This window comes from Ascidiella aspersa, chromosome 3 (genome assembly GCF_963924565.1).
Source record: "Ascidiella aspersa chromosome 3, kaAscAspe10.2, whole genome shotgun sequence".
NCBI classification, from domain to species: domain Eukaryota; kingdom Metazoa; phylum Chordata; class Ascidiacea; order Phlebobranchia; family Ascidiidae; genus Ascidiella; species Ascidiella aspersa.
The window spans coordinates 33,354,170-33,377,466 of record NC_139449.1 but is presented as its reverse complement, the minus strand read 5'-3'; the positions used below and the strand labels follow the sequence as shown (position 1 = coordinate 33,377,466).

The 23,297-nt window shown below is 35.9% G+C and overlaps 1 protein-coding gene across 1 annotated transcript; it reads left to right on the top strand.

The window, feature by feature from the left end:
- The first annotated feature begins 408 nt into the window (after window positions 1–408).
- Window positions 409–22,057, top strand: LOC146162593 (uncharacterized). Its single transcript, XM_083385240.1, has 20 exons — window positions 409–952; window positions 1,699–1,832; window positions 2,875–2,985; window positions 3,731–3,790; window positions 4,269–4,374; window positions 5,012–5,151; window positions 6,113–6,293; window positions 7,372–7,447; window positions 7,889–7,985; window positions 9,710–9,739; window positions 10,108–10,638; window positions 11,573–11,687; window positions 14,482–14,614; window positions 15,503–15,678; window positions 16,159–16,330; window positions 17,408–17,469; window positions 18,103–18,274; window positions 19,286–19,390; window positions 20,836–20,959; window positions 21,867–22,057. Exons 1-20 carry the CDS (start codon window positions 420–422, stop codon window positions 22,055–22,057), a joined length of 3,249 nt encoding a protein of 1,082 aa, XP_083241366.1. The 5' UTR covers window positions 409–419.
- The last annotated feature ends 1,240 nt before the right edge of the window (window positions 22,058–23,297 follow it).

Here is a 23,297-nt window from a genome sequence, read left to right as displayed (position 1 = left end):
TTATTGAATTTTTAACTTGAAGTAAAACAAAAAATACCTTTCCTGATAATACCAAAACCTACAGTTTTACTTTAACCTAAACTTAAGAATTTTTAAAATACCATCAACACAGAATTAAAATATCCCTGTAATTAGAATAAACAAAGCGCAACCTAGTGTTTGGAGAGCTAAGTTTGACATCAAATGAAGAGGAAGCGCATTGTCTTATCTGTTTAGACAAATTTTTTTGACAGATGTTAAAAAATAGATTAACGCTCTTAAATAATTTGAAGATTTAGATAAAGGCAATTTATTTAGCCCTAAAATTGCAGTCAAAAATTGTTTTCAAAGAAATATGTACCTTGAGAGATAATGCACTCTAAAATTACAAAAAATTCTGTTCTTTTTAAAGGTCATTTTCATCACATTTCATGACCAAAATGCCTTCCGAAAATTTAGTTTCAACAAGAAGTTTGTCAATCTCGGTCGGCTTTTTATCTCTTCTTGGCCTTGAGTTTGTCGGATTTGTTGTAATGCCTTCAGTATTCAAATACAAGTTCTACCGACTTCAGTTTGTCATCGTCCTCAACTGTGTCCTTTTAATCGGCTCCAGGTTTTTCTGGCTGCATCTCGTCTCCAAGGTTTTGAAGAAATCGACCCCTGGTTTGGTGAAGGTTCTGTGGAAATGTTCAGTTTTGGTTTTCTTGGCATTCGCCCATTTGGCGTCCTTCACAAACTACTTCATCTCTCGTGACCCAACTTTCATCGGAATGGCATCGTGGACCTGCTTTGGTGCATTTATTATTCTTTTCAGCATCCTCGCACCCCTGACAGTGATCTCTGACGCCTTAAATCACATTTCACCGGTTAAAATACTCACAGCCCGGCGCCAGGCCTTTGCTGCTGTCCTGATTACTGCTCTTTGTACTTACACCGGATACAATGCTGCTCTAGCTGAACCACAAATCATCAGGTAATTTTTTTACAAAAAGGTTATTTACCCGGACAGCCAAGTATTTCGAATCAACGTATAATCACTTATGTGTGCACTGCATAAAATAGCCTTTAGGCACCTTCTGAGGCTATTTACCTGACTAGCAAAGTAATTTAAATTGATTTCGGAAAAAAATTATTAAAATTATGCAAAACTCAATATTAAATCTCACCACCTAAACCCAAATGAAAACGAACCCTAACACAATTCAATAAATAATCGCATATATAATAGTGCAAGTGCTTAATAGCTATTCGGATCAACTAACCACTTCCTTTTTTTATACATAAGTTGGCCTATAGATTTTACAGTTGAATATATATATATATGTGTGTGTGTGTGCAGCAATTATAGAATATTCATATCAGTTAGGTAAAAGGGGTTTAGTCCTGTAAAAGAAGACAATATAAAAATTTAATTTAATGCCTTTTAGAATTCCCCCCAACTTAAAATCTTTATGAGGAGCTCAAATTTACTCACAATTTATCCATTAGTCATGCTTTGAGGTTTTGATAAATGCAACAAAATTATTATGTCCATGTTTAAAAACAGTCATCCTAATAAAAACAGGTCTTTGAAAAACAAAATAGAATCTGTAATTTTTTTCCTTAAGTATGTTACCCTTTATATTATGCAATAAACTTTGATGGTACATTTACATTTATATATCCTGGTTTTGTAAAAGGTTGGTGTAACATCTAATTCTTTGGCTACTGTTGTTACAGTGTTGATATACCGATTGCAAAACTGCCGTCCGATCAAGTGAAAATAGCCATGATTTGTGATATTCATCTCGGCCCTTCCGCTGGCTACACTCTTCTAAACAGGGTTGTGCAGATAACAAAGAACATTGATGCTGGTAAGTTTCAAACCAAAAAAACAAATATTTGGATGATGTAGTCATGTAAAGTCAAGTTCATGGAAACACTCTAAACCAGTGCTTTTTAACTGGTGTGCTAGGTGCACCAAAAAAAAAAAATGCATGGGTTTTACCTGTACAAAAAGGTATAGATATAAGGGTCAAGGGTGCATTACAAAGTTTAAATGAATTATTATAAATGTTACATCGTATTTGCCAGCAATTACCGATTTCTATGAGACATTGGTGCTGTAATCATTGGGAACTAACTTTCTTAGACATGAAGTCTTTCTTTTCTGCATGGTTGTCAGGATGCAAGTTCTATTTCTGTTTTTTGTGTAAAGTTTAAATGCTGTTTAATGACATGCAATAGTACTCGCAAGTAGCCTGCAGCCATAATCAAACTCTCACCGACAGTGTGTAAAACTTTGGCAGCTCCGATCGGCTTAATTGACATGTGGATATTGATATGCATAATGATTTTCCAAATTGTTTTTTGCCTCAGTTTAGCTTTCAAGTAAACAGCGTGCGTGAGTTCGTCACAACAACTTTAAGGGTGCACCAAACCAAATAAGGTTGAGGAGCACTGAGCTCTAAACCAGTGGTTGTGATTTGTAAAACTGGAGCAAGTAAATTTCAAAGTGGCCACTTAACATCTTTTAAATTGGTTCTGATTAGATTTTATTACTTGTATCGCATCCTTTTTATTTATTTGTACCTTAAATGTTTTTTCTCTGATTTGTTAAATTTTTCTTATTTTAAAAATGTGTGAGCTCGACAATTGTTTTAAGTAAGCAAATCGGGTTCGTCGTGTAAAAGGTTGAATGACTGCTGCTTTAAATCATTCCTCATTGAACAATAATTTTTCAGGAAATACACAATTTATTGGCATTTTTTCTGAACAGACAATTGTTTACTAAAATCTATTCAATTTTTTTTTATTTTCCTCAGGAAAGATCCAACCCAATCAGCTATTCCCTTCATTTTTTCTCTTTGATAATGACAATTTTAACATATAAACTTGATGTTTGTTTCCCTTTAGACATACTTATCCTTGCTGGGGATTTGACAGACGCTACTGTGGCGGAAATGGGTGAAGCGGCTTCAACTTTAAAGCAGCTGAGAGCCAAGCACGGAAAATACTTTGTCACAGGTAGCTGTTTGTTATATAGATCTAGCAGTTATTTTTTTCAAAGTTTTTCCGTTCTATTAAGTCTTCACATTTTATATTGGAGATTGTGACTTTTTTTGGAAAAAAGCCTGCTGTTTTAGTTGAATACCTGTGCAAACATTAAACTAAAAATCAGTCTAAGTACATTCATGGAGAAGGGGCAAAAGCATTTTTTTATTCAATCTATTTTCTTTAAAAAAATTATTCCATATTTAAATTATACCTTACAATATCAATTAGGTATTGATGGAGCTCCAAAACTAGTCAACATACCCCCAAGGGGTTAATGGACCCCAGTAAAAACCTGCTTTATATATATATATATAAAATACATTTTTTATAACTGTAAAGCTTATACCAGTAGTTCTTAAACTGGGGTCCATGGACCCCTTGGGGGTCTGTGAATTAGTTTTAGGGAGTCCATGAAGGCCTATTTTAAATATCAGTTATATTCAAAAGTAATCAATTTTTCAAAGAAAACAGTTTAATCAGTTTAAATAAAAATAATACGGTTTTGCACTTGTATTTAGACTCCATTTCACTTTCACATTTTAAGGACTGAAATCAACTAATTTATTAAATTTATTTGTATTTTTTCTTGCCTACAGTGGTCCATGTGAAGCCAAACAAAATTTTAAGCGTCCGCAGTAAAAAAAATTTAAGAACCCCTGGCTTATACCAATTATTCTTAGAATGAACTTTATTTTGTGATATTTATGTTGGTTAGGAAATCATGAGTACTATACCGGGGATGTTGAAAACTGGTTGCAGTTGCTACAAGAGTATGGTAAGATAAAAACGAATCATAATTTTTATGAATGTTTCTTTCAAACACCTTACCTGTGTGATTACTCAATTTTAAACTATTAACACAGTAGCTTTTTGCATTGAAAATAAAATTTCTATGGTTAAGATTCCATAATTTTTGTCTACTATTCATAAATGTTTGATGAGAAGGAACTTTGATATGACTTAAATAAAAGGTTGTATCTTTATGGAATCCAAAACCATCAGCAGCAGGTTTCTGCTTCAAAGTAAATACATAGCAAATGTATTTGTAGTTTTTGCAATGTACAGTATACATGGTATACTCATTTACTTAACTTAACAGAGTTGCCAAATATACCAAATATGTATTCTTTTTAAAAAGGTCTGATCTTGGTTTTCCTCGGGTTTTTAAACTTTGAGTTTTTTTTTTAAGTTGCTGACTTAAAACAGTTTTTGGATACTTTTGGACTTTGGTAATCTAACTGCTTTTTGTGAAGGTTTCCATATTCTGCATAATTCAAATAAAAAGATCTACACTGGACCAGATGAAGACTCCTGGTTTTGCCTTCTTGGAACTGATGACATCCAAGCCAACCAAATAAGGTGCTTACCTACATTACTTTACCACTTGCATTCAAAACATACTGTAGAAAGTTATTAAACCACCATCATGGGTTTTTCAAAGTATTGTTTTCATAACACTGAAGTTTTCATAACAAGTTTAGTCAGACAATATTATCAAAACCCAGAAAAATGCTGCATCTGCGTTGTAAGCATTTGTCGATGAAATAATGTATTTATAACTATAAGCGACTATACACTAGCGAAAAGTGTTGTCATGACTGTTGTCATGAAGTCACTGTTAGATAAACTTGATTAAGTATTTTGGGCAAAATGACTTGACTTAAGTCAGTTGGATAAATGACTTTATTTAAACTTAAGTGCTACGAACTAGTTCATAAAGGCCTTACTGAAATCTTAGCGTAAAATTTATAACAAATGTAATGAATTTTCAAAGAAAATAACCTAAAAAAAATATTGTGCCTGAGTTCGCCCTGAAAACAGAAGGTTTCTTAGGCTACGTGTATTATGACTTCTCTCTGACAAATCTCATGCCGACATATTTTTTATGGAAAAAGTGTAAAAAAATTAATATGCTGTTTGTATGCTATTTGTAAAAAACACATACCGAGAAGTGAGTAAACCGGAAATATTGAAGTCTTGCTTCTGTAAATGCCAGATACGAGGGTCACGGAATGGACTTGGACAAAGCTTACGCGGGATGCGATTCGTCACATGCAGCTATTTTGGTCGCTCATCAACCGAAAGCCGCTGTGGCCGCCGCCGACTCAAAATACGACATTCAGCTTGTCTTATCAGGTAAGCTTAAATCAGGGGTTCTTAAACTGGGGTCCATGGACCCCTTGGGGGTCCGTGAACTAGTTTTAGGGGGTCCATCAACGCCTAATTGAAATATTAGTGTATGTTTTAGAAGTAAATAAATTTATCAAGGAGAACAATTTAATTAAACATAGAACGGCTTTACACTGACTGTAATAAGACTTTTCACTTTCACATTTTTGGACCGAAATCAGAAGATTTAAGTCTATTTGTATTGTGACGTAAATTTATGACGTCATTTTTTTTCAATTTTTTGGCCTGGCGTGGTCCGCGCGAGCTCCAAAAAAATGTTAGGGGTCCGTGGTAAAAAAAGTTTAAGAAACCCTGCCTTAAATGTTTCGCACTGTCATATCAACTCTAAATGCAAATTTTAAATGACTTCAATTTTGACAGCCAACTTGTCTAATAAGGTAACCTAAATGGCATGAAGACCTTATTTTGAGGCATTAAGTTACAATGATGTAATTTAGTATCAGATCGGATCGCGATACTTGTATTGTCAAATATCGGGTATCGGTATAAATGCTAGTATCGAAAAGCCCTAGTGCCCGGTCTAGCATTGTACTCAAACCTACTGTTTTTGTCATCCATTTTGATTTGGGCATATACTTTTTTTCGAAAATATCGGGTATCTTTATCGCAATGAAATAAAAAATATCGCACATCCCTAGTGCCTTGTCTAGCATTATCGTCAAACCTACTGTTTTTGTGGTGTGTGTTAGAAAGTCGTGACCCAGGGCAGTGATTTTTTAAGGTGTTTTGGGGGACCGAAACGGTTTCCCAAATTTTGGACTTGCAACTTTTTGGTATTTAAATGAAACACTTGCGATCTCTTAAAACTACTTAGCGGTCACCCAAACCAAACCTTAAAAATAACCCTGGCCCAGGGTGTCCGGTCTAGCTATTTGCCCAACGAATGACCCACCCCCATTTTTACCAGGGCACACCCACGGCGGCCAGATGTACCCCATAGTCTGGCTGGCTCGTCTCGGCTCCTCTTACATCGAAGGTCTCCACAAAAGAGCCAACACTCACATTTACGTTTCGCAAGGAAGCGTCTACTACGGATTCCCAATTCGTCTCGGCTCCTTTCCCGAGATCACCAACATAACGCTGCGAAGGCAAACCTAGGAAGGGCGCAAGTATGCTTTCAACAGCAGCCGCCTTTGTATAGGGATGTCTGATGAAATTGTATTTGGTGTCCGTTTGCCAAAGTGTCGGTGGTCGAGTGTTCGACAATATCGTATCAAAGCCGACACCCCCGACACCTCAAGCGGGTGTATCGATACTAGGGTGGTATCGGTGCCGATCCGATACCAAATGATATAGGAATTTCAGCCATCACTTGCGATCTAAGGCAACTGAAGGCAGGGTTGCCAGTTAGGATTTTTTAAAGACAAATTTGAAAATTTAGGCTTTTTTTTAACCTCTTGGGATTTTTTATTTAAAAAAAAAATCCAAATGAAATTTGGCTTTTTTAGGCTTTTTTTGTTTCATTCCGAAATTTCATGAGTTTTATGTTAGGAAGAGATCAAACTGAGAAATGAAGAGATCAAACTATCACAAAAAAAATGTACAAAAAGAGATAAAATACCAATAAAATTTTACCAAAAGCGACAAAAAATTGAGAAAAATTGCCACAAAAAGAGAAATTCAATGTACAAGCATGATCATTTATTGTATTTTTATTAATCTAAGGAAAAACATAGGCTTGTTAGAGTTTGTAGTAGTTTTGGCTTTTTTTTAGGTGAGTTTGGCTTTTTTTTATTTTTTCCATCTGGCAACCCTGACTGAAGGTAACTGCTTAGGTCTAAAGCTATTTTGGCATATTAAACCAACAACTTGCGAGGTCGAAAAACAGGCGTTATCCAATGGAATGTTTTCTTAAAATGACGAAGAGCTACAAAGGCAGTAGAGCACCGTTCAAAGCTTTTCTTTTAACTGGACAACTTCAATTTCGCTGCTGACCAAATAGCTATTCCGGCTTGCCTCCTGCTGTTGCCTTAGATTGTGAAACATACAATATGGTGGAATTTTTAAATATATGGTGCAATTTTTTTTTTTTAAATCAAGTTCAGCACCGATAAGACCGCACACAGTAAATCCTAAAGGTTAAATAGCATAGAGTGTGAAGTATAGAAAATAAAGGGGCCGCTACGATCTACACAAATATACGAATTTTTTATTGATTTTTTGCAGGGTTCTATTTAACCTGCCTCAACGTCAGGGTAACCTAAATATTAGTGATATTTTTTACGAATTGTCTCGCAAGCAAGTTAGAACACAAGTCTTTATCATTGCGCTTAAATGTCACTCAGCGCTGCTACCTTTCACTGTGATACTTAACCTCATATTTGTAACACAAGCGGTGATGCTTTTCGTTTAGCTGTTTTTAGTGTCTCGCTCTCTGCATTTCTACATGTTTCTTATTTAAGTTTCAATTTGCTGCTATTACGTCACCCAGTGTGTTTATTATTGTGCTTGATTGTGAAGAAAATCAGGGCGTTATCAAATAGTAATGTTTTTTACTGTGCAAGCCATTGGCAAAAACTTGTGTTGATATATTGCTAATATGCCTATATGTGAAATCGTAGTATAGCGTCTTTTCATTAAATAAAATATTTTTTTACGCTGCGTATATTGAGTATTCGTTTTTTAGTCAGGTGTCCTGTTGATGAAATGTGTAATTCTCACTTTCACCTTGTTCATCTTTTAGCAAGGGCTGCTGAGTCGGAGTCATACTCGGGCAGAGTCGGTTTATTTGGCTAAGACTGATCAAGTTCAGAACCCGATGAGCGCAGACACTCCAGACAGTAAATCGAGGTTGAATGGCATATGGTGGAATATTTTCAACAACAAATATTGTATTTCGTATCAACCCTGTGCAGTAAAGAATATAGAGGGACCGCTACAATTTACAACAAAATTATATTTCAAACAATTATCTGAGTTTTTCAGGGAGTCGAACCGGAACTTTATGAACCGGTTTTGGGTCAATTTTTTCCGAACCGTAACCGAACCTGAACCGTTTTTTATAAGATTTTAAGGAGCTGAACCGAATAATTTAAAAGTACCTGAACCTTAACCGAACCTGTAAACAAAAGCGGTTCGCTACAGCATGACGTCACAACTTCTATTTTACAGAGTCAAGTTACGCCATGTTCGAAATTTTATGAATATTCAATTAAAAAATAGTTCATTTTTTTATTTTTTAGATATTTTAATATTGAGTTGCTGTTTTTTTAATAAGTCGCGGAATTTACATTTTGATTGTTTATTTTGTATAATTTATAGATAATGTTGGTACGCGAATAGACATTTTGGAAATCCCTTTAGAAAACAATTTTCCGTTAGCCTTGATGGTTACCCAAAAAATTATGCTTCCTTTTTTCTAGCAATAGTTTTAATTAGTTTAATGGTGAAAATAACGGCCCAAATAGACATAAAAAGCGACATGCTTTATTGTTCAAACGTTTCGGCAAATGCTCATGCCATCATCAGTCATCAGTTGTTTATTTTCACCATTAAACTTATGAGCAGATCCGTATATAGTGTTCCAAAGTTTTAATTAGTTTACTGAAATTGAGGCATATTGCAATATTTACATCAGCAATTTGCAAGCACGATTACCACGTACATTATGTGCGACTTTATGTACTACAGTCTAAATACGCCCAAATAATACTTTTCGTTATGTTTTCTAGCTCAGTACGCAATATAGCAACGTACATACATCGACACCGTAAAGGGCCGTAGTATATATTCCAGGCCGCTTGGTCTATTGTTCTGCTAGCGATGGTTTATTATGTTGAGTCACTATATCCTGTCTTGACATTTGCGTTACAACGCAGATCTCGTTATAACAGGCATTCATCGAAGTATTATCTCTTGGGTGAAATTTGGAAATGGGATGTGAATACCGGGTAGTATATGTTGACAATATTGTCGTTTGATTTTCTATCTGCGGAAATTAGACTAATTAGCAAAAGTTAAGTTGTCTTTGTCACAAAATGACCATTTAAAACGGGGAAAATACTCTAATGGATTCACGTTTTCATAAACAGAAGCTATTTTTAGGTGTGTTACATTTTACCTCAACTGGATATTAGTTTAAGTTAGGTTAAAATGGAATCCAATTTGCTTCTTGTACTCTTAGTTGTGTTGTGTACAGCACAGTACTCGTTGGGACAACCAAGTAAGTTTTACTTCTATTTAGATTAAGTAGAAACAAAATCTAACATAATTTAGAAATGTAAAAATACGAAATACATTTTAAATGTATGCTAACATTATCTTTATAGTAGGTAACATGTTGTTAACGTTTTCAATAAATATTATGATAATGGTTGAAGGTTGTAGTAAGACGTAGTAAGAATATCAAAGCCCATACAGAAGTAGGTATAGCATTTTAAACGTTTCGAATAACTCTTTATTTCACTTTAAAGAGGTATTCGAAACGTTCAAAATGATACTCTGTATATGGGCTTTGATATTATAAATGCTGTGCTTAATTGAACAAAGTGTAATTTCGTTTCAGAACCATCGACCGGAAACGTTGGTGGAATTGGTAGGTCAATATTTTAATTTATTTTATACTAGACATATTGAAATTGTAAGTATCATGTATATTGCAGATCCTAATTTTGTCGCAAAAATCGAATAAACTACTTTATTTGTACTCGGCCACTTTATAACATTATTCTCATGTTGAAAATCCAAAAACGAAATCGATTTTTCAGTGCCTTGTTTTTGTCGTCAAAATTTCAGCAAAGAACCTTTTCTGGCGTTTACAGCCTTCAAATGCGGCGACTTTTATATGTCATACAGTCGTCAGAAATTCACGGCGAATTTTTCGCCCGGCAAAATAACTTGACAAAAGCGAAATTCAAACAGCAAAGCACCGCATTTTCAGCCTGGCGTCGTTTTTCTTCGCAGAGGTGGAGTTCGACGGCTCCATCTACCTTTTCAGCCTCTCGAAGACCACTTCATTCGAGGCCTTCCTTTACTGCAATCGATACGGCGGGAAACTGGCAGAGATTGATGCTCCAAGTGTGCAGCAGTTTCTGCTCGACACAGTGGGACGCACGAACGCTCGCCAGTATTGGTTTGGTGCTTACAGAAGCGGCGCTATCTCCACCCTTAACGCCTGGCTCGTAGACCCTGGCTTTTTCATCGACTGCAACAACCCCCTACACACCGTGACCTGCCAGACCAACACTCCAGGGCCGTTTCTGGGCGCCAATTTCGCCACTTCGTGTTTCGCAGACCAGAACTGCACCGGAGACGATATACAGAATCAAAACGAGACCAACCTGAGCTTTTTCGACTGGGCGCCGGGACAGCCGTCGGCCGAACCATGCGCTTACGTCGATTTCCGTGACTGCTCGATCATAGAGGGCTGTAGCACGTCGGCCTGGTTCATGGACGCGTGCCAGGAACAGCGACACTTCGTCTGCCAGAAATTATGTACGGTCACTTAACTTAGCTATACGTGAGCTTTTAGGTCTCCGTCACTTAGCTTTGCGTGTTACGTGAAAAAAAAGTAATACTCCAAACCAGGGCTTCCTAAAACTATATATTAATCTGCGATCCCTTTTAAAGTCTGCGAAACTTTTAGGTTTGCGACAACTTTTCGCGATTCTTTATGTGTGTTAAACAAAACATTTCTTGCTAGCTGCTTTGGCGCGTATTTGTTAGAGAAATATGCAACTTATAGGGCTAAGTTGCGCATTACTTTTTGCATATCGCAAGGATGTGAAAATTTAACTATTATAGATACCCTTTGTGTATAACTGATTCCTTCTGATTTGGAAAGCCTGGCTTTAAACCGTTGGGCCTACAAAATAGCAAGTGTTCCGTGCAGCAAAGGTTCTTAAACTTATTTAGCTTAAGGCCACACTGTACATTTTGGCATTTGGTAAATGCCTATTCTAGTTTCGTATCCTTTTCTTTAGAACACCAACAATATATTTTCCGAAGTTACCCAAAAAGTCGCAGACTTATTAACATCTGGACACACAGTTTAAGAATCACTGGCACTTTAAAGGAAAAATATCTAGATTAAAAAAAATATTTAATAAATATTCGTCTTAGACCAGGGGTTCTTAAACCGGGGGGACGGCAAAAGAAAGGACCCACTGAGAAAAGCTGATAACCTTTATATCTTGCGTTGGTTATATTATTGTAAAAACCCTGGCTGTATACTGCAGACTATTCTACAGCAAAAGCAACAATAAATACACTTGGTCTTTGTGGTTACTTAACATATTATTCCCAGATTACGAGACAATTTTGGAAAACTCGAAAAGCTTAAGAACCGTTTATAGTTTACTTTCGCTAACATTAACAAACGCAATTTATTTTTAAAGGCTGCAGCTCAATCGGTCATTTTTCTTTTTAGCCTGTCCCACCATGGACCCACCGGTTAGTCTGGGCAACTCTACAAACTCCAACGACGTGTACAGGGACTACCTTGGTGTGAACTTGGTGTGCGGGATGGCTGCTGCTTCTGTCTCGTGAGTTTGTTTTGTGTACGAGCTTAAGCAGGCAGTTTTTTTAAAACTGGCTGCACTTTTTGCGATCCTATTTTCTTAGGCGTTTTTATAGTTCTACTCTGGTTTCGTTTTATCGTTTTTTGCCCGAATTGACTAAAGTAAGCAAGGTCGACAATCTACTGCCCGTCTATCTAAATCAGGGTTTCTTAAACTTTTTCTAACGCGAACCCCTAAATTTTGTTTTGCCTCGCGTTGACCACTTTACACAAAACGGTTTCAAAAACGACGTCATAAATTTAGGTCACAGTACAGATAGACCTCATAAATTTGCTGATTTCGGTCCAAAAATTGGAAAGTGAAATGCAGTCTAAATACATTTAGTGCAGAACTGTTTTATTTTTAAATAAACTCTTTTCTTTGATAAATTGATTACTTCTTAAATAATAAGTAATATTTCATTTAGGCTTTCACGGTCCCCCTAAAAGTGGTTCACGAACCCCTAAGGGGTCCATGGACCCCAGTTTAAAAAACCCTGATCTAAATCATTCGGTCCGCAACCTCTTTTACAAATAGATACGAGGCCATTTCCCATATTTTGGGGGTATTTTAACTACGTAAATGTAAATGACTTTCGCGTTTCGCGCAAATAAGGGTTTTACACTAAGTGTAATGATAATCAAAAACAAATCCTTCGGTAATTGTAATTATTAACCAGCGTTTGGACCAACTATTTAAATCGCCTTCTTCAGGGTGAATAACACCGAACGCTCGGAGTACAATGAATAGATTAACATCCGGTGTATTTACGTTTTGAGGTTATCTTTACGGCCTAAAGTCGCCGTGCATAACCTGAAACTATCAGTATCAACAATTGTGGTTTCAATGAATATACTGTTGCTGCCAGGCATTATATTAATTATAAAGAGGGTTCTTCCGACAATAATTTATTCTGTACCGACGTTTCGATAACCTATCCAGGTAATCTTCATCAGGGCATATAAACTTGTAACCTTTTCTTCACTGTATATATACCTCTGCAAGGTTACAAGTTTATATGCCCTGATGAAGATTACCTGGATAGGTTATCGAAACGTCGGTACAGAATAAATTATTGTCGGAAGAACCCTCTTTATAATTAATTGTGGTTTCACCAACTACGAACATGTGCTTCGCACTATAGGTCATTGTGTATTTTAAAGATGAAAATGATACCGAGTGTTCAGCCATATTAAAATTACAAAGCAAAATATAAAAAGCTTGAAGGTTCGATTGATGGAGTCCCTCGAAACTTTGTAATACCTCTTTAAAATGCAACAAAATAAACTTTTTAACAACAAAATTGTCAATTAAAATTAGTGGCTGCCGACATTGTTCTGCTTTTAACTTTGGCCCAAGATTGGTAAAAGGTTGCCGACCATTGGTATAGAGACACATATTTATTTTTAGCCCACACTAAAGTCAGTCTAGCTCCACGCCCGAATGTTTTTTCATTTTGAAAGCCTATTTATAGTAGCAGTTATCAACCATTTTAATCTACTAACTCTCGTAGAGGAATATTTTACACCTTTTCTTTGTGAGCTGTTTCAGGCTTAAAAAATGTTATCTATAAACCCAGGCAGAGCACATTTTGTACTTTTAAGAAAATGCCAACTATTCGGCGAGAAAATATACTTTATAAGCAATGCAAAAATATGCGGGATTATTTTTCTCGCCATGACAAACTCTACTTTGTTGGTTAGGCTTTCTTAATGACAAAGTATCTGTTATTAAATGGTTGGATTGGATTTCCAGTGCATGTGTAGAATTAAAGGCTAGTATGGATCGATAGATTTTGTAAACAAAATATATTTTTAGGTGTATAATTTTGCCTTAACTGCATTTTAGTTTTATTTATTTTGGTTATATTAAAAAGATTTTCGATTCCAATTTTTCCTGTAATTTTCGCTGTTTTGTGTGCAACAGTTGCACTTTAATTCACTCTCGCAAATTTAACCGAATCAAATCCGCACGTGGCTAAAATATCGGCCATTTTGGAATAGAACTATAGCAACGCACCACAGTGCATGTCAAAAGTTCCAAGCGAAAGTTACTGTAACCAGAGCGATATTAACGATGCCACCAATGATTTGTTCACCAGTTTATGCTGTATGGCACGCGAGCGAATAAGCCAGTTCTCCAAGTGGTTTTCATGACAGTTTTTAACCGCTGCACAAAGTGGTAAAAAGTCAAGGCAACGCGAAACTTTGCGTTGTACGGTGGTCGGCAGACCGTAACTATTATTTCTGGCGATGGGATCCGGCCGGAAGTTTTGTCGGGAGTGAAACAAGTCTTCCTCTACAGAAGTAGGTATTATTTTGAACGTTTCGAATAATAAAGAGTTATTCTAAAAGTTCAAAATGCTTCCTAATTCTGTATGAGCTTTGTTATTCTTATTACGTCTTACTACAACCTTCAACCATTATTCTCCAAAGTTTATTGTCAGCCACCATGGAGAAAAGACAAGCACTCTACGCAAGCTGGACAGTACCGTTCGCAAGCTTGCCAAAACGCGAGAGGACGTATCTTTTTTACGGACTTGGAAAAATGAATAAAGAGTTATTCGAAACGTCCAAAATGATCCCTACTTCTGTATGGGCTTTGATATTCTTATTACGTCTCACTACAACCTCCAACCATTAGGCTCCAAAGTCTTCCTCTGTTCAGGTTTTTAGACTTTCTTGCCAACGGGAAAATAATGTTTAGATACACAACTGGTTCTACTTGTTATTTTTTGATATCTATATGTCAACATTTATAGCGATTTTAACGTTTTCAGCGTGAACCACTGCGCCCTTCAAGGCATCGACATCCAAAACGCACGAATAGGTACAACTGGGGACGCCTGTTTTATGGACGACGGACAGTTTTTCACCATTAATCCAATAGCAGGTTGCGGCGCCATGGGTCAGGTACGTGAAATAGGTGGTCAAGAGGCAGGTCCGTGACTTCTTTTTTGGGGGGGGGCATACTGTTTTCAATATGACGTCACAAATTTGGTGCGCAATAGAGACTGGTTTGTTGAAGCCAGGGCTCCAGAGTCGGACCCGGGACAATTTTTTGCCAAATAACCTAGAAAAAAAAGCATTTGTAGTTCGCGCATATTAATGCTGTCATTTGCTATCGGATAGGATCGCGGTACTTTTTGTCCAAAATGTCGCTTATCGGTATCGGTAAAAAGTAGCAGACAACCCTATAGTATATATATCCTGTATAATACAACAAAAGGCATTCCTGATAGAAAAATATATTAATAATACACGATTTCTAAAACAAGGTACAACAAGAATTTATGTAACTTCAACACATTTAATGATTTCTATCGCTTGCTCTTTTGTCAAGCAATAACATAATATGCACACATTACATATTATATAGTTATGGATATGCTGTTGCTGCTAGACATTGTTTAACTTGTAAAATTGTTCCTCCGGCAAAAATGGCCGACGTTTTGATCGCATATATTCGGGTAATCTTCTTCAGGGCAATATAATTTCAACGATAGGCGAAAAATACATATATATACCAGACAAACAGTAAAAGAAAAACAATAATGGACCACGTTCCAAAGCACTAGGCGCGAAAAACGAAATAAACACCCGATTATTACCGAACAATACGAAAAACGAGGCTTCAGTTTTTCTTTAATAAAATTTTGCCGGAAGAACAATTTATTATATATCTTATAGTTATAAGTTATTATACTTATCTTCTTAAAACCATCACATCTTAAGTAAAATCTGTTGACGCATGGAAATATAATTTCAACCACCTCTGATGTACAGTATACGATTTTATAGGACGAGGGCTATGCCTTCGCGTACAGCTACGATCTTTACTTGGAAGCCTTCTTCGGAACAGGAAGCAACGCTGACGTGATTAAACGCATCGAGGTAGTGGAAGTGTCCCTTGTGTGCAATATCACCAACAAGTTCGAGATGATTCCAAACAACACAGCAATCGAACCCTTCAGGAGGTAATCGCCAGTGTTGTAAACAGGTTATTTTAAAATGATTTAAGTCCCAGTCGAGTTATTTGTAAAACAACTGGCCAAGTCAACTCATAATTAGAACAAGTCACTTGAAAGTTACTCTTTGTCGAAAAATTGAAATGCTAATGGTAAATTATTCAAATTGGTAAATTCGTCCGATTATTATGAGCAATAACTCACGTAAAAATAGACCAAAGCAACATATATATAGCAAGCAAATGGATTTATGTTTAAAACAGATAAATAACCCAATTTTATAAGATATGCTTAATGAAAACCCTATATTTAAACTCAAGTCATTTGTCCAAAAGGCTTAAGTCAAGTCAAGTCAGTCAGTGCGTGAAAATCTATCTCAATGTGGTAAAGCGAAATGAAATTAAAAACAAAATGCAATAACAATTGTGCCAAAAGTTAACCAAACCTACCACTGACCGGGCTTGAATATTAATTCTTTTTTTGCCGCAGGGTTCTAGACCTCTACCCCAGTTACTTTTACGGCGGTTTCTCGGTGTCCGCTTTCCTCTTTGAAGACGAAACCTTCTCCGTCCCGGTCAGCAACATTTCAGTGTCAGTTCCCGAGCCGGTGTACGTCGGATTACAAGTGGCCGACGTCGACCCGGAAAAGTTCATTCTGCAGGTTTGGACAGAGTACAGTAGGCAACGGTTCTATGGTTGTTCCTCGGCTCGCTCGCCACTGAGCCTGTGTAGCTCAGTTGGTAGAGCGACGTTCCCGGTATAACCGAGACGTGAGTTCGAACCTCACCACAGGCTAGTTTTACGGTCAGGATGCACAAAGGTGCAATGGTTATTTCTTGACTTGCCTCCTCCTTAGCTTGCCTATAGTTTGGTTGGTAAAGCGACGGTCCTGGTATGGCCGAGATTGGACAGAATGAAGTAGCCAACAGTTTTGTGGTTGTTCCTTGTCGTGCTCCATTCTTAGCTTGCGTTACGGTCCCGGTATGGCCAAGGTTGGACAAAATTCAGTAGGCTACGGTTGTATTGTTGTACTTGCTCTAAATTCTTAGCTTGCCTATATAGTTCAATTGGAAAAGCGACAGTCACGGTATGGCCGAGATTGGACAGAACGCAGAATGCAATGGTCAATGGTGCTATGGTTGTATCTTGACCTGCTCCTTCTTATAGCTTGCCTGTTATATAGTTCGGTTGGTAAAGCGACAGTCCCGGTATGCCCGATGTTGTGATATTTCACTAATCTGGTCTAGCTTGCATAACAAACCCTAGACTGATTAACTGATTTTGCTTAACGCCTCTAAAGGGTTAAGGGTTCGAGCAAACGCGAGTATAAATAATACTAACTAGAAATTTGGGTATATCCGATAGGATACCCGTCGCTATACTCATTATTAAAAAATACCGCCGTATGATTGTTCTAAAGCAGGGGCTCATCAAAGGTTTTATGAAGAGTTGTATAACTGTATTGACTGCCAATAGTTGGCAAGATTCGAAATATTTTGTCGATTTTTTATAAATCTTTTAAATATTTTGCAATTTTTTTTTCTACTTTTTTTATCGACATTAAGCGAATCATAGGCAGAATATTAATGAAGAAAATATATTGTGATATTTTGAAGTTGTAGTTAAAAAATTTACCTCTGACGATTATTTATGTTAATATACTACCAACAATCGAGGAAAATTTACCCTCGCGGACAAAACACTGCCATTTGCTCACCGCAAGTATTTTATTTCGCAGCTCGTTCACTGCACCGCCTTGACACCGTGCTACTGCAACTTTTTAGATCTGATCAGTTTGGGGTGAGTTCTTTCAACTCGTTTCTTTTTTGATTGATTGATTGATTGATTGATTGATTGATTGATTGATTGATTGATTGATTGATTGATTGATTGATTGATTGATTGATTGATTGATTGATTGATTGATTGATTGATTGATTGATTGATTGATTGATTGATTGATTGATTGATTGATTGATTGATTGATTGATTGATTGATTGATTGATTGATTGATTGATTGATTGATTGATTGATTGATTGATTGATTGATTGATTGATTGATTGATTGATTGATTGATTGATTGATTGATTGATTGATTGATTGATTGATTGATTGATTGATTGATTGATTGATTGATTGATTGATTGATTGATTGATTGATTGATTGATTGATTGATTGATTGATTGATTGATTGATTGATTGATTGATTGATTGATTGATTGATTGATTGATTGATTGATTGATTGATTGATTGATTGATTGATTGATTGATTGATTGATTGATTGATTGATTGATTGATTGATTGATTGATTGATTGATTGATTGATTGATTGATTGATTGATTGATTGATTGATTGATTGATTGATTGATTGATTGATTGATTGATTGATTGATTGATTGATTGATTGAGACATCAATGATTTCACAGATGTGCGACTCCTGGGGTCACTATCGTGAATGACCGGGTTGGAGCCCGGTCCACTTTTAAGTTCAACTCGTTTCTTTTTGCCGACGATCCCAGTCTGCTTCAGGAAAACGTGATGGTCATTTGTGACGTCATTATATGTGACACCGAGATCACTAATTGCACTGCACCAGCGGTAAGTTAAACAGAAACCCCTAAATAAAAGTCATATTTCCTTATTTAAATGATTTGTCCGAATGCTATATTTTTGCTTATATATTTGAGGGTTTACGGCTGTAAAACTATGTTTTGAGGTTTTATCAGAGAAAGATTTATTTTTACCAATGTGGTGTTGCTTTTCGGTACTGATTTTGTAAAATATAGTAGAACCTGCTTTTCAACCGATTAGTTCGAAATGACTTGTTTACAATCTAACTCTTTTTACATCAGTGACTCAATTTGGGGTAAAGATATTGAAGAAAAGGCGTAAAGTATCAATTAACAAGCACATAAATCATTAGTATTGCATATTTTTACAACCTTTTTACAGTTTAATTATCTAGAAATATTAATGACGTCAAAGGTATCGGATAGAACTCGATACTTTTTGCCCGAAATATCGCGCATCGATCCGATACTTGACAGGTTAATCCAATACCGATACCCAATATTTTAGACAAATATTGTTGCGATCCGTTCCAAAAGCAAACGCCATTATTATGCCTAAACAAGCAATGTAGTTGACATTAACAAGGTTCAAAGGTAGTATTTTTTCAGATATAGATCAAATTTCCTTTAGACTTAAGGAGACAGACTGAATATGTAAAAAATGAAGATATCTTCTCGCCCTTACACGTAAATGACGACAATGACTTCAAATGGGTGCAAATATTCTTTAGACTTTCCTGTCTCAGTCACAGTCAGTCATTAATAAGTTTTTGGTAGAGTTGGTTTTTAGTAGAGTCTTTAGTAGAGGAGTTCAGTTTTTTGTTAACATAATTTAATTTTTCATAAGTTTACCTTCAAAGATTTATAAAATCCCATTGTTAGATCGCAAATCATGGCTGGAATTTCCTATTTTAATTTAGTATCGGATCGGCACCGATACCATCCAAGTGTCGGACGATTATCGATATCACCGCTTGGCATTGGTCTCTACTTTCAATGAGTGTTTTCATAACTTAAGTTAAAAACCTCCTCGTTTCAGGTCTGCATGAAACGCAAGAAGCGACAAGTGCTGAGAAAAGGTGAAACACTTGTCCAAGTTCAAGTTGGCAATATTCAAGTAAATCCAGCGCGATCCTGTCAATACGTAAGTTTATTTCGAGCTGTTTGATGACGTATTGCTGACAATTAACGTCTTTCTTCTATTTTTGTCGAATTCTTCATTTCAATTTCAATTCTTAACAGATTGCTTCAATGGGGTGTTTTTTATGATTTGTCAATAATTACATAAACAGAAACAGAGTGCCTCAAGCCCGTACAAGTAGTACCCTATTAGTTATTAGGCTATACTGAGGCTACATAGCCCTAAAAAAAATCGGCCGTCCAGTAAATAATTTCATTTACTTATGTTTGTTTTTTCATTACGTTTCCTCTTTTTTCCGAAGTACAAAAAGTTTCGCGGCACACTTGATAATCTCTCGAGGAACACTAGTATGCCGCGGCACACAGTTTGGGAATCGCTGCCCTAAACGATATTTTTGTCCATTTTAACTACAAAAAATTTCGCGCTGAATGCACATTATGTTTATAATATGCCTTTTTGTTAAATCGGCTTGTCCCAAAGCGCCGTGCGTCTCATCGCCTTCTTAAACGAAAAATTGGGTCAGTTAACTATAATAAGACATTTTTGCACATTAAACGCGTTTTCCGCCATATTAGTTTATACAAAAGTGTTTTTTTTCTCCTCAAGTGTTTTCCGTCATATTACATAATATAAAATACGTCACATTTTGACGTAACTTTATGACGTAACTTGCGACGTCATTTCATAAAGCAAATTTATGGCCTCCCCAAACAAATATCCTAGATACGCCTCTGCCAATTACCCAAGTCAATTCACTCTGCGAAATCTTATTTAATTTAACCTTTAGTTAAGCCGAATAAAAGATAGTGACTTCTTCGTCTGAACCGCATCACTAGGAATCAGAGTTGGATCATTAGTAATTTGTAATTGTAACTAATTAATTGCAGTTTTTAATGTAATTGTTATTGTAATGTAATCGAGGTATTTTCATTCTGTGTCACTGTAATGGTAATTTGCTACAATTTTGGCTCAATACATTAATATTGAGAAAATTGAAGTTTGAATAATGTCCTACTTTTTTTCTTTAAAAGCAATGAGACATAAACTGTTTTCCATATTTCAGCATCAATAGAAAACCTAATTTATAATTGTAATTGATGTAATTAATTATGGTTTTTAATGTAATTGTAATGTAATTGAAACATTTATGGGAGTAATTGTAATTGTAATCGTAATTTAAATTGAACTGAATTACGGTAATTCATGGGTTCTTAACCTTTTTTGTATGTTTTACCCTTTTTTAACAATGATGAATATCAGATTTACCCCAAACAGCTGACACTTTTTCTGTCCTGTCAGCTGGTGTGGATATTTTGATTGATAGCTCATTAACCCCTAAAACGAGACAATTTACCCCCTGGGGTAAATTTGCCCCAGGTTAAGAAAGGCTGAATTGTAATTGATCCAACTCTGCTAGGAATAACATCTTATGAACTTACCATCTTCAGGATAACGGAGGTTGCTCGCACGTTTGTTCCGACCGTGAGGGCGCCGCATCTTGTTTCTGTCCCGATCATCTGGCACTAAGCAGTGACGGTCTCACCTGTCTTTTGAACTGGGACACACCGAAAGGTAAATTCATTCATCTCTGTTCAGTGTTGTAATGACTTAAGTCAATTACTTACCTTAATTTAAGTGCACTTGAGTCACTGTTTTTAAATGACTTGACTTGACTTAAGTCGTTGTGGTGAAATTACTTGACTTGACTTAAAGACTTGACTTGGACTTTAGTCATTGAGTCAAATTACTTGGATTAAAAATAAGTGTTTTCATTCAACATTATTTTTGAAATTGAGCTATTTAGTTCGAGTTTTGCATTTGAAACAATTGGTTGCTACAAGTTGTTTTTTTGGGGGGGTATTTTGTATTTGACTTCTTGCTCATAAAACGTAACAGGGACTAGACAGGGACTTCTGATGACTTGGACTGGGAATTGACCTGATTTTGTTTTAAACTTGACTTAAACAAGGTATTTCACAAATGACTTTGAATTCGAAATGACTTGTTTACAACACAGTCTCTCTTTAACACAACATTATTACACATTAACAATGACCCCAAAATAATAATTTTGGTATCCCATGCTTAAATTTATCCATAGCCTACTATTTTAGCTGACTTTCAATGCAATCTCGTATTTAAATTCCAATAATAAAGAACTATTCTATTCAGTAATTGTTGCCCAACATTAATAAAATTTGTTAGTTTTCAAAGCAGTGGTGACCCCTTTAAACTTTTTAGGCGCCTCTAGTTGACAAACTTATGTTATAACGACCTCAGTGACTTGATCTAAGTGCACCTAAGTCACTGTTTTCAAATGACTTGACTGTAATTAGATCATGGTGTCAAATAACTTGGATTAAAATTAAGTATTTTTGTTAAAACTTTTAAAATCACCCTCCTTCCAACCTTTTCAAATAAATCTACCCTACGAGCCAAGAGGTCTTCTTCGTTTTAAAAAAACGGCACTTTTTAACAGCCTTGGATGAGGTCGTGTACAACGAGGACGACGAGCTGTACGCAAATGAATTTGCAGAAGAAGGAAAAGAAGAACAAGAACAAGTGGAAGATGAAGGAGATTACGTTGATGTATCGATCCTCCTGTTAGTTATGTCTGCTCTTATGTGTGCCCTGGCCTCTTTCTTGACTCCCACCCAGCAAAAAGGCTGAAAAAAAAACGAAAGATTCTTATTTTGATTTGTTGATTTCTTTCTTGAAACGCAAACCAGTTTGGCGCATTTCTGCTTTATGTCCTCCGGCCTTTATTGCCTTCGAATTTGACATAATTCCATTTTGAAAAAAAAGTCTAATAAATTCTGATTTATGTGATAAATTTGCCTAATTATATTAGTTTAGTTGTTTAGCTTTATTCATGGTTTAAACATGGTACAGTAGTATTTACTCAATTCTAAAATTATTTTTCCGCAATTTTCTAAAATTATTTTTCCGCAATTTCAGATTTAAATATTAATTAGATTGCACAAATGAGGCATTTTAATGTACTTATTCCCTACTCAGTCTGATTGCAATAAATCTAACATAAATAAAATAAAAATGCTGGGCTTTTGCCACTATTTTGTGTATGTTTCTACGTTTATTTGACTACAATTATGTTTACCTCAACTTCATGTTAGATTTTTCATCAAAAATGTCTTGCGTCATAAGCGGTACGTTATACAAGCCCGATGTACTCAGTATCACGAATTAAACTTTCCCTCAACTTGAAGCTGTTTTTTTAAAACAACTAGAAAGCTGGTTCAGGGAAAATTAATGTTAATATTCTAGGTTCTACATTTTGAATTTGTAGTTTAAATTGTCAGAAGTTTCCTGCTCCATTTGGCATTTACAAATAAAGTCCGAAACTGGAGCGCTAAACTAGTACATAAAGCGAACTGGCATAAATATTTGTCGAGGCTACCTTTTTTCAAATTCAATAATTTCAAGTTTCATCAGTTTATATAGCATAATAGCAGAGCTGTGATGACTTGAGTTGACGTTTTCAAATGACTTGACTTTCCGGCCTTCGGACAAAATGACACTTGACTTGATTTAAGTCACTTGGGGTCTTAGACAAATGATTGAATTTGATCTAAGTACCAACAACTTAGTAAAGCCAAATACTCAGTAATATCCACTACAGAATCAGATCTTAATGTTCGGAATAAGACCTAAAGCTGTCGGAATAAGTTCTAAATTCATCTGAATAACGACTAAGTAGACAAAAAACGCCTGATACTGTAGGGCAGTGGTTCTTAAACTTTGGTAACCTGTCAAACCCCTACGTTATTCTGCAAGCTTTCTTCGAACCTCAAATTTTCGCTCAGTGTCTCGTTTCTTACTTTTAGCAGCATATTCAAATTACAAACTTGCATTTATAGAGGTTAAATTGGCCAAACGTTCAATTTATAAC